Source organism: Scatophagus argus, chromosome 13, assembly GCF_020382885.2.
Source record: "Scatophagus argus isolate fScaArg1 chromosome 13, fScaArg1.pri, whole genome shotgun sequence".
Taxonomy (NCBI): Eukaryota; Metazoa; Chordata; class Actinopteri; family Scatophagidae; genus Scatophagus; species Scatophagus argus.
Window position 1 is genome coordinate 22,847,082 of NC_058505.1, and position 11,083 is coordinate 22,858,164.

Genomic DNA, 11,083 nt, shown 5'->3' on the forward strand with positions numbered 1-11,083 from the left:
TTTAACTGAAGTCACAGACGAGTGTGTGGACAAAAGGAGCTGAATGCTTGAAAGCTGAGGGCTTTATTGGAAAGCAAAACAGCACAAAAGTCAAGAATAGATTTGATTTTTTACGTTGATCAGTGAACAGTAAAGTGGACATAATATCAACACAGTTTCTTCACATTCTGTTAATAATGTTATTTACATTTTTAAAGTTTTAGCTTTAAAGCAAAATACTGGCCATATCTTAGAAAAGCACCTTTAAGCCTGACCTAACACATCTTTAAATCCTTCATTTACCCAAGAAGAAGAAACTGGGTCAACCTGCAGACTTCATGTCAGTTTCATGGCCTCCCTCTGCCATCAATGTCCATACCAGGGTTTGCTGGACACCAGCAGCAAACCCTGTGCTTTGAGAAACTTAATGATTTGTTTCCCTTTTTCCCTAACAAAAGTTTTCATCAATCATTAGGGAATCATTCTGAGCAGTAAGTAGTTCACCCAGCCACACTACAAACACATGATGATTAAACCAGCCAACGGGTAGTAAAAATAAACTTAAACAAATCTTAAACATCCACACCACTAAAATGTGACATAGAGGTAAATGCAACAGTAACACAACTGAACATTTTAGTGCGTTGGTGGTAGTAGTAGTGGTGCTTATATATCTTAAGATTTTGTGTGCAGAACTTTTACTTGTTTGGAGTATTTTCAGTGTTGTACCGACCGGAGTATCCGAATTCTTGTTTCCACCACCTTCAACACCTTGCCATCATATTATCATGACTATGAGGCTATGAGTGAATCTTAAATCTTTATATTCCTCTCCTCCACCAGTAAATGATCAATCCAGCTACAGCGATGGCAGCAAGAACAATCACAGCAGCTAAGAAGACGCTCATGCGACTGGCCTCCTCTGCTGGGAAAAAAGTCAATGCAGACAAAGCAGGTTAGAACAGATGATATCATCCATCCAAAGATTTATTCTGACTTATTTATGGGTTTGTTTGTATGATCATAAATGTGTTTCTGTAAACCTACCCCTAAAAAAACCCCAGAAACCTAAAAAAAATCAAAGTTTTCATCAGTTCAACAAAGTAAATTGAATGAAAACGCGTTTTGTACATTTCAGCACCAGCCCTGGTGTGTGTGATTCTGAGCTGAACAGGAAGCACAAACCTGTCATGAGTGCAGTAAAACAATTTGTTCTGTGAAAAACCTTCTGTGATATTGCTGAATAGAAGCAATCTGACAATTGATCCTGGGGTCAAAAATATACAGCAGTTTGACTACGCTGTCTCTCTTTTTGAAAAGATGCATTTTTAGCTACAGTAGAAGAAAACAGCTAAAACACTCCGCAAACCACACACATTCACTTCAGTCTCCTCTAATCTCAGTCTTACCCCAGTTGGTCCTGATGTCTGCTTTGTCCAGTTTGGTGACGATGTCCTCCTTCACACCTGAGAGCTGAAACACACAGGTGAACCTGCACCAGTCTTCAGGTGTGACTGATGAAAGCTTCAGGTCAGCACTCATCTGGAAGGTTCCATCGTGGTTGGGGAGGATCTCTCCGAGCTCCACGTCCTCATGAAGCTCCTCTCCATCTTTCCTCCAGCTGAGTGTGGCTCTTTCAGGGTAGAAACCTGTAGCATGGCAGCTGACTGGAGAGGAGGGAGTCTTCTGGAGGAGAGACACTGAGGGAAGATCTGCAGAGAGAGAAAGTGTGACAAAGAGAAGAAAAGAGACAACAAAGGGAGAAGGAGTGAGAGAGGGAGAGGTAGCAGAGAAACATAAAAGAAAGAGTGGAAAAGAAAGGAAAAGAAAACAGAAAATAAATTCACTTTAAAGCCTTCATCTGCAGATACGATGACATGCTGATATTATCGTGCATCCCTATGAGATAACAGTGGCTGAATAACCCTAAAGGTCCATCAACAGTAGGAGTGGTGAAATTCATCCACCATAAATATGCAACTACACACAACAGGAAGACTACAAACTTACAGTCTAACATTTGCATGCTAATATTTAAAAAATACAGCCGAGGCTGATGTGAATGTGGTGCGTTTTGCAGGTATAAACACCAGTAATCTGAATCATAAACTGAAGTATGGGATAAACAGAAATGTTGACCTGATGATGGCACCAGATGAAAGATTTTACAGTTCACTCTCTGAGTATCTAACTTAATGGCAATCCGTTCCATTGGTGCAGAGTTTCAGTCTGGACCAGAATTCTGACTCAGACAGAAGGGAACTAAACTACACAACCACTGTTGGGATCTCTGGCCATGCGCTCTGGAGAACAATAGAGCGGCCTACATGTAACCCATAAAGCCTGAGTTAGAGTGACTAACCGTTAGAGACCCCACCCATGAGGTGCACCTAGTCATAAATTCCTGAGTTTAAACTCAGAACCGGCACTGACATTGGCTGCGTGCCAGCCATCTCCACGGGGGTCCCAGGCGACGTCACTCAGGTAATAAAAGGTCACTGCGACCATCAGACCCTGCTTTTTCCCGTCCGCTGCTGCCGAGAGATCAATACTCCGCATCATCTGAGTAACGGACCGCCAGCATCCCGCCGAGGACGACGCTGCGAACGTTTAAGCGGATCATTATTTCAAACTCCGAAAGATCAGAGCAACGCAAAGTAAGAGGCTTATGTCTGGGTAGAGACAGTGTAAAGTAGGGTTGTTTACACATGATTTCTGTAACTTTTAAGTGCTGCATTCATTGATTTTGTTTCCAATCGGTCATTTCCGCCATTTCAGCGAGACCGCGCGTCACCGGTTAAAGGACCAATAGCTGAGCAGATAAGCTCCGGTTTACTGACTCCGCTATTGTGTGGTGACACGCGAGGCTCCAAAGACTTGGAGTGGCTTCTTTATTTGGGTTGTCATTTGTTAGTCATTTTGGGTTTTGCTGAGTCATCACTTGCGTGTGACTAGTTGTTTTGTTTGCTGAGTCATCCTTTATGTGGTTGTTCATCCTGGTGTGCTGACCCTCCCCTCATGTAGTCCTCCACCATTTTGTTTGTAGTTTCCCCACTCGCCATTTTGGTTGTAGTTCTCCACTCATGTGGCCATCCGCCATCTTAATTGTAGTCAGCCACTAGCTCGTTGTTGTTAGCTGCTATCTTGTTAGCCGCTATCTTGCTAACCACCATCTTGTTTGTTTTTAGCCACTAGCTTGTTAGCCGCTATCTGGCCAGCTTGTTAGCCTCCATACTGTTTGTTGTCATCTCTCTCTCTCTCTTACACACACCCACACACACACACACTCCTGTATATATGCACACCCAATACTCTTGTTGCTGTACCTGTGTTATCTTTAGTTAATAGTTAATGTGTGTTGATAAAACTTAGATTATAATAGTGTTTATTACAAAGTGATACTTATCTCTGGATGGTTGTTGCTGGTTAATAAATCCTGTTATAGTTTAACCTGTCGTTGTCTGTGGTTATTGTGTATGTACTTGTAATAAGCTGGATTCATGACAGTCAGAGCTCGGATTCATCCTTCATAATTTTAAGAGACTGTTTTCCTATTAATTAATTTAGCTATTGGTCCCTGGTGACAGGGTGGTGCCCCGATATTTATGTGTATTAAGCATACACTGATTTTTGCTTTAATGATTATTCCCCATAATCATTGACTCTTTGCCAATAACCAAATTGCTCCTACTAGTGCACAACACCACTAAAGAAACTTTCTTTACAGGTTTTACAGTTTACAGCAAATTCACTCACAGTGTCAGTGTTCAGTGGAAATATTTCTATTTCTTTTCAAACACTGGAACTGTGTAAGTTTACTTAATTTATAATGTCTGTGCACTGGTTCATACAGTCACTGTTTTTTGGGACTATATAAAAAAAAAAAGCACAAAATATGAGACTGATCAGAGTGACAACACAGTGACAGTTCAGTCTGAGCAGGTTATATGAACATTATTATGTCCAACCACATCAGGTCATGTGACTCTACCTGTTCTCAGCAGAGAGCTGTTGCCATAAGCCAAATACGTCTTCAACCACTCAGGGAAAATCTGAGTGAGGTGTATTTCATTGTGTTTTATTCCTGCTTTGTCAGCATCCCAGCTCAGTTTGGTGCTGAAAGCCTGTGGTTTTGGTGTGATCCATGTCATCGTCTTCAGGTCAAATGATATCAAGTCCTCTCCATCATAACCGTACTGGTTAAATCCATTAATCTCTCCAGTCTTGTCATTCCACTCACAGCCAGTCATCCTCTGTAAAATGTGGACATCTAAGAGAGAGAGAGTATAAACATGTTTATTAACATGAATCATGAATCATTATCATTAAAAGTAAGCCATTTTATTACTAGAAGATCTTTTAATTATTGTTATTATCCATCCTTCAAATTCTGACTTATGTTTGGCTGAGATCAGTGGACACACTGCATGGATTTCATGAAGAGCTTTGCTTGTTTATTTATCTTCATGCCATAACTTAAAGCATAGCTTAACATATCAATTTATTCTGCTTGTTATGCTGTGTAAACATTACTTAACCAGAACTGGCGATTAATCAATGCTCTTTGTGCCCCTTATTGTAAAGTGGAAAACATGGATCCCTTAAGCAGCACTTCATAAATGCATAAGGGTTCAGAACAGCATTACTGAACCATAATTAACCCTTTAACAATGGTGTGCAAGCTGCACAGTTGGACACAAAAGAGCTTGTATGAACTTAAAAATAATTCTGTTACTCCTTTTCTTTTGTTTCTGGAAATGCAGAAACACAAACATAACATGGCAACATACTGCAGACTGGGTCTACTGAATAACTGGCACTATAAACATTATTGTTATTGTTATTGCTGGCAACTGTTAACTAACTGCTAGTTAATGCTTATTATTAAACTAACAAATGTTAATTAGTGTACACTCAATTTAAAATGTTATTAGCATATCAAACTGGTCACTGGGGCTTCATAAAACATAAGAAATTCACACACAAATCCCAACAAAAGAACCAAAAACAATGCTTAAAATTTGAGACTGGTCGCAAGTCAATAGGACTGACACAGATGACCACGCACGCTCACTAGTGGTGGCAAGTTCGACTCTTTTTACTGAATCGAATCATTCACTCTCCAACAGTAAATTGAACGAATCTTTTTTGGCGCTGTAGCCCTCTTGAAAAGGCCACGGCTCACAAACACTACATACAGAAGGCAACATGGTTTGCTTCAGCTGACAAAGTATAATACACAAAATGCCACAAGCAATTCAAACCATGTGAAAATCTGGGAAAGCAAATACACACCACAATAAAGTAACTTGTGTTGTGTGTTATATTTTATTATTTTGTGGCAGATTATAACAATATGTTGATATAATTTTCAGAAGTATTTATTTATAAACACACTTATAAACACACTTTACATTATATACACAATAACACTATACATATCTACAAGAACAGAAGACCACTAATTAATTATGATTTGATGAATAAATAATGTATGTCGGGTGTCACAGCCCTGTAGCTGAACAACAGCTGTCACATGACAAATGAACGAAAGAACGATTCATATGAACGGACCGTGAACGAACTGTAGTGCTTGCTACTCGCTACACAGCCTGAGGACAGCGCACAGTTGAGTGAGTCATGAACGAATCATTTCTGTTTCCTGTCCTGCTGACTGAGTTTATGCAGCTGCCTGTCATGTAGGTACTGCATGAAAATGAACGAATCGCTCACTGAGAGGACTTATTACTCTCAAGTCATATAAAAGATTAGTTCATACTGAACGAATCGTTCACGAACGAAACATCACTAACGCTCACACGTAGGGACGTTGTAGCCAGTTAACCTCTTGTGCATGTTTTTGGGACTGCGGGAGGAAGCCGGAGTAGCGGGACAAAACCCACGCAGGGACACGGAGGCTACAATGCTAACCACTGTGTCACTGTGCCGCCCTGTTTGACTGCATAGAGTTCAGTTTATAATTTGATGATATATACTTTACTGTTTACTTGTCTGTCAGAGGTGATGGCCAGTCTGCAGGGTCTGTTGAAAGAGGCTCTTCCCCAGTGGAAGATGAACTTTGTGGGGGTTCAGGCATTTCTGTAGAACAGCACATTTGATTTGGCACATTATTCAAAGCACACAGCAGTCGAACAAAACATGATTTTAAGAAATGCAACACTGGATTAATCACAACTAACAGGAAAAAATGTGTACAGGCAGGTAAAATTCACAGATAAAACACACTGCTACTTCTATCTTCACACACACACACACACACACACATGACAGCAAAATACGGCCCACCTATAGGCTCCTGCTGAGGAGAAGCAGCAGCAAAGTCTTCATGGCCTTCCTGAGACATGGCAGGAGATGCCATAGAAGCCATAGCAGCCGTAGAGGTGGATGGGATCTCCTGATCCTCTGCTCCAGATGAGGCCTCTGTTGCTGGAGACTCATCCTGGGCAGGAGGCGCTCCAAAATATTTTAGCAGTGTTGCTGGAAAAGTGCATCACTGTAAACATGCATGAACGACACACTTAAATACATTAGCTATCTCTTAATGTCATTACGCCTATTACATGCTATTAACCTACAGATTAACCAGCGGGGAGAAATGCTTCATTGCCCAAATTCTATTAACGTTATACTGAGACAGAAAACAATGGGCGAAATGTGGGCAACGTCCGTCGTTTTAAGGCTAGCTTACTGCACGGAAAATCCCGACGGTCAAATGGTCACAAAGCAATGACAGCAAAGGTGCTGATGGCTTAGACACAGTTATTGGTTTGTATGTATGTTAACTCAGATAACGTTCAGGTTAACTATAACTAGCACACAAAACAGCAAACAAGCTAATGACCGCTAAACAATTAACGTTAGCCCCTTTTCATAACGTAATTACAGTCGTACGATACAGAGGGAACATTAGCTACATACCTTTGTTTTTGGACCGTTTCTCCTTTTCTTCTTTCCTTTTCTTTCTGAAATAAGCACCCGATAGCTTTGGCCTTTTTCTGTCCATTATGTACCGGAGTACCTTTCTGTACCGGAGTCGCCTCGCGAATCAACAGGTTACGGCGCTAATGCCAATGCCCTCTGACGTGACGGACAGCAGGGGTCAAGACTAAACCAACAGACTCATTTTTGAATAGTAAGACTGTATTATTGGCCTTCACACAACCCACAGACGATAAACAAGAGTGTATGGAATTTGAAATAGGCCTACAGTAGGCAACTATCTAGTGTTATGAATGAAATTTACTTTGAGTGCTTTTTGATTCCATAACTGTGGAACAATTAAGAGGATCCCCGTTCCCCCTCCTCCTTATTCCAGTGGTTTGACCTCGGTGAGTGACCCTACCTCCACCCCCTTCTTGTAGAGTTGCAGTAACCGCAGCGGCGCTCTCGGGGGGCGTAATTACAACGCCAGGGGGCGCCAATTATTAATTCATTATTTAAGTATTTTTTATCTTATTTTTCGGTGGGCGGGGCGGAGGTCCTCACATGCCGCCCCCTGCAAAGTGCCGCCCTGGGCGGCCGCCCAGTTCGCCCAGATGAGAAACCGCTACTGAACATGGTGCCTGCATTAGCGTTCCCTACCGGAGCTAAGGCCCGCCAACCGAGGTGTCTCATTCAACTTGAATCACAGGCTGAGAATTTTTCTCACAGCGCACGCGCCACCCCTGGTGGGCCAGGGAACTGCACTACTTCACAACAGCAAGCTCAGAAACCCATGTGGGTTACACTAGGCCAACAAAATCAACAGCCTCGGTTGTATACAGCAACAGAGCCCGACTTGATTGACGTGGGAATGTTCCCAGGTAGCCAATATTAAGGCAAGGCGGCAGTTGCGCTGCATTATGGGACCTGTAGTTTGTGTGTTATCAGCCCTTCATATTGGCGGGCCATTGGTAACAATAATAATAGATATACAGTGAACCCTCGCTATATCGCGCTTCACTTATCGCGGCTTCGCTGCTTCGCGGTTTTTTTTTTTACAGTGCATTGTGCTCTGAATCCTAATTGGCTCCGGGGCTTTACTGTATAGAAGTGAAAAAGTTGATATTGTTGATATTGACAACTACCCATAACGATGTTCTTCTCTCGGGGAAAGACTCCTGCGCAGCCTTCAGTGGAAAAAGACGCTACAGCGCAGCGGAGTCAGGACGAAGAGGCACAGCTGGACGGACTGTGAAATACGCGTGTGCGAGAATAAATCCTGTTTTATATCATAGTTTTTGTAAAAAAAAAAAACGTTAATATTTGTATTTCTTAAACACATTTTAGGCCTGAAAACAAGTTTTGATGTTTTGTTTCATTCTATAGTACAATATTGCATTGTAAAATAATAGTAAAAATAAAGATATCTACTTCGCGGATTTCACTTATCGCGGGTTATTTTTGGAACGCAACCCCCGCGATAAACGAGGGTTCACTGTATATGAAATGAGCTCGCGGGCCGGATATAATTATACGCCGGGCCGGATGTCGCCCACGGGCCTTGAGTTTGACGTGTGTAGTAGACTAAGCTTCTATAGTTCCCTATTATCCCAAACAGAGCTTTGCGTTCCCAAAATGCAGGGCTACTTGTGGTTCCCAAAGTCCTCAAAAGTAGATTGGGAACCAGAGCCGTTAGTTATCAAGCTCCTGTTCTATGGAACCATCTTCTGGTTTTCTGTCTGGGAGGCGGACACCCTCTCTACACTCTACACAAAGCTTTCCTGTTTGATAAAGCTTATAGTTAGGGCTGGCCTAGCCTGGCCCCTAGTTATGCAGCTATAGACTTAGACTGCCGGAGGTCCCATGACGCACTGAGCTCTTTCTTCCTCTCCTTCTGCACACATTTATGTCCCATTAATACATATCACTAACTCAACTTTTTCCCTGGAGTCCTTGTGCTTTCTTGTCTCACAGGTTCCCATGGATTGTGGTTGGACCTTGTGCCGTGGTCCCACTTGAAACATACTGCGATTACTCATATTCTGTTTTAATTCTATTACCACTCTGTACAGCTACTACCATTATTATTGTTACTAATATTGCTATCATAATCACCATAGTACATTCCGTATACTTCATTATCCTGATCATTATCTACAGTTCCAATACTTCTGGTATGTCCCAAAGACGCTGCGTCCCAGCGACCCCAAGAACTACAGACCTGTGACTCTGACGTCACACATCAAGACCCTGGAAAGACTTGTCCTGGAACAACTCCGGCCCATGGTCCAACCACTTCAGGATCACCTTCAGTTCGCCTACCAGCCCCGCCTTGGAGTGGACGATGCCATCATCCACCTGCTGAACAGGGTCTACATCCACCTGGACAAGCCAGCAAACACTTTGAGAATCATGTTCTTTGATTTCTCAAGTGCGTTTGACACCATCAGGCCAGCTCTGTTGGCTGAGCACCTGACAGCAATGCAGGTGGTGCCCCACTGGTGTCCTGGATCGCAGACTATCTGACTGGCAGATGTACGCCTGAAGTGCTGCTTGTCAGATGAAGTCATCAATAGAATCATTAAGAAGGCCAGCCATGTTGTGGGAGAGGAACTGGACTCTCTGACAGTGGTGTCTGAGAGGAGGATGTTGTCCAAAATAAGGACTATACTGGACTTTCCCTCTCACCCTCTTCACAATGTGCTGATCAGCTACAGGAGCTCGTTCAGCAAAAGACTCTTACTCCCACGGTGCACCACAGAGCGACACAGGAAATCATTCCTGCCTTGTCCCCATCAAACTGTTAAACTCACTGTGACGAACACACATTATATATACAATGTATATATGTTACATATGTAAATACCTGTATTTTTAGATTTTTACTACACATGTAAATACCAGTATTTTTTTAGATTTATACTTATCTTGTTGTTTATCCTATTTCTTGGTGGAGAAAACTGCAGGTGCAACGTCTGTACGAAAAAGAATTTCCCCTCGGGGATAAATAAAGGAATTTTGATTCTGACTGTGATTATTGCTGTTGCTTATATGCTCCTTCTCTCACATTAGATGCATACCAACCTGCTCTCATTATGTGCAGATTTTCTACATTACTGTACAACCTGTTTACATTTTACTGTTACACACCTGGTTACCACAGCATTATATTTTATCTTAAATAAATACTATTGCTATATTGTAGCTGCACTGTGCTAAATATGTCAAAGATTTTGATTTTGTCCCTCTGACGTCATGTTTCTTTGGGCCTTTATATGTTTGCAATTAAAAGTGAAATCTATCACACAGAAACACTTTACCTCCACTTTGGTTGAAGCGTTGTGTCAAGGTGGTAATCGTGGCTTTAAAGAAGCTGGGCAGAGTTATAAAACAGGCTTTGTTGTACACCTCAAAATACTGAGGATTGTTTTGGAACAACTTTTTCACCCAATCCTGTTTCGCTTCTGGTGTCGTTTTGTCGGAGTCGCAGGAATCCACCACAACATCATCAAGAAAACCGACGACAACAAACTCTGGGATCTTTGGGAGTCCAGAAGACCCAGTGTAGAAATACTTCAGGGAGTGTTTGACTGCAGGACGAACAAGGTTTATACATTCAGTATGAATATAAAATGAATATAACACATACAAACAAAATACAGATATACAGTGGTGGTCAAAAGTTTACATACACTTGTAAAGAACATAATGTCATGGCTGTCTTGAGTTTCCAGTTATTTCAACAACTCTGATTTTTCTCTGATATAGTGATTGGAACAGATCCTTCTTTGTCACAAAAAACATTCATGAAGTTTGATTCTTTTATGACTTTATTATGGGTAAACTGAAAATGTGACGAAATCAGCTGGGTCAAAAATATACATACAGCAATGCTAATATTTGGTTACATGTCCTTTGGCCATTTTTACTTCAATTAGGCACTTTTGGTAGCCATCCACAAGCTTCTGGCAAGTTTCTGGTTGAATCTTTGACCACTCCTCTTGACAGAATTGGTGCAGTTCAGTAAAATTTGTTGGCTTTCTGACATGGACTTGTTTCTTCAGCATTATCCACATGTTCTCAATGGGATTTAAGTCAGGACTTTGGGAAGGCCATTCTAAAACCTTAATTCTAGCCTGATTTAGCCATTCCATTACCACTT

At 41.7% G+C, this 11,083-nt stretch overlaps 1 protein-coding gene across 1 annotated transcript in view; it reads right to left on the reverse strand.

Moving 5' to 3' along the window:
* Positions 1-44: 44 nt before the first annotated feature.
* LOC124068885 overlaps positions 45-11,083 on the reverse strand; it is a 62,191-nt gene continuing 51,152 nt past the window's right edge. Inside the window, exons 8-10 of the mRNA XM_046407415.1 lie at positions 1,389-1,691; positions 1,027-1,047; positions 45-901 (exon numbers count right to left, since the gene is read on the reverse strand). Coding sequence (XP_046263371.1) covers positions 801-901; positions 1,027-1,047; positions 1,389-1,691 — 425 coding nt within the window. The 3' untranslated portion in view covers positions 45-800. The remainder of the gene's footprint in view (positions 902-1,026; positions 1,048-1,388; positions 1,692-11,083) is intronic.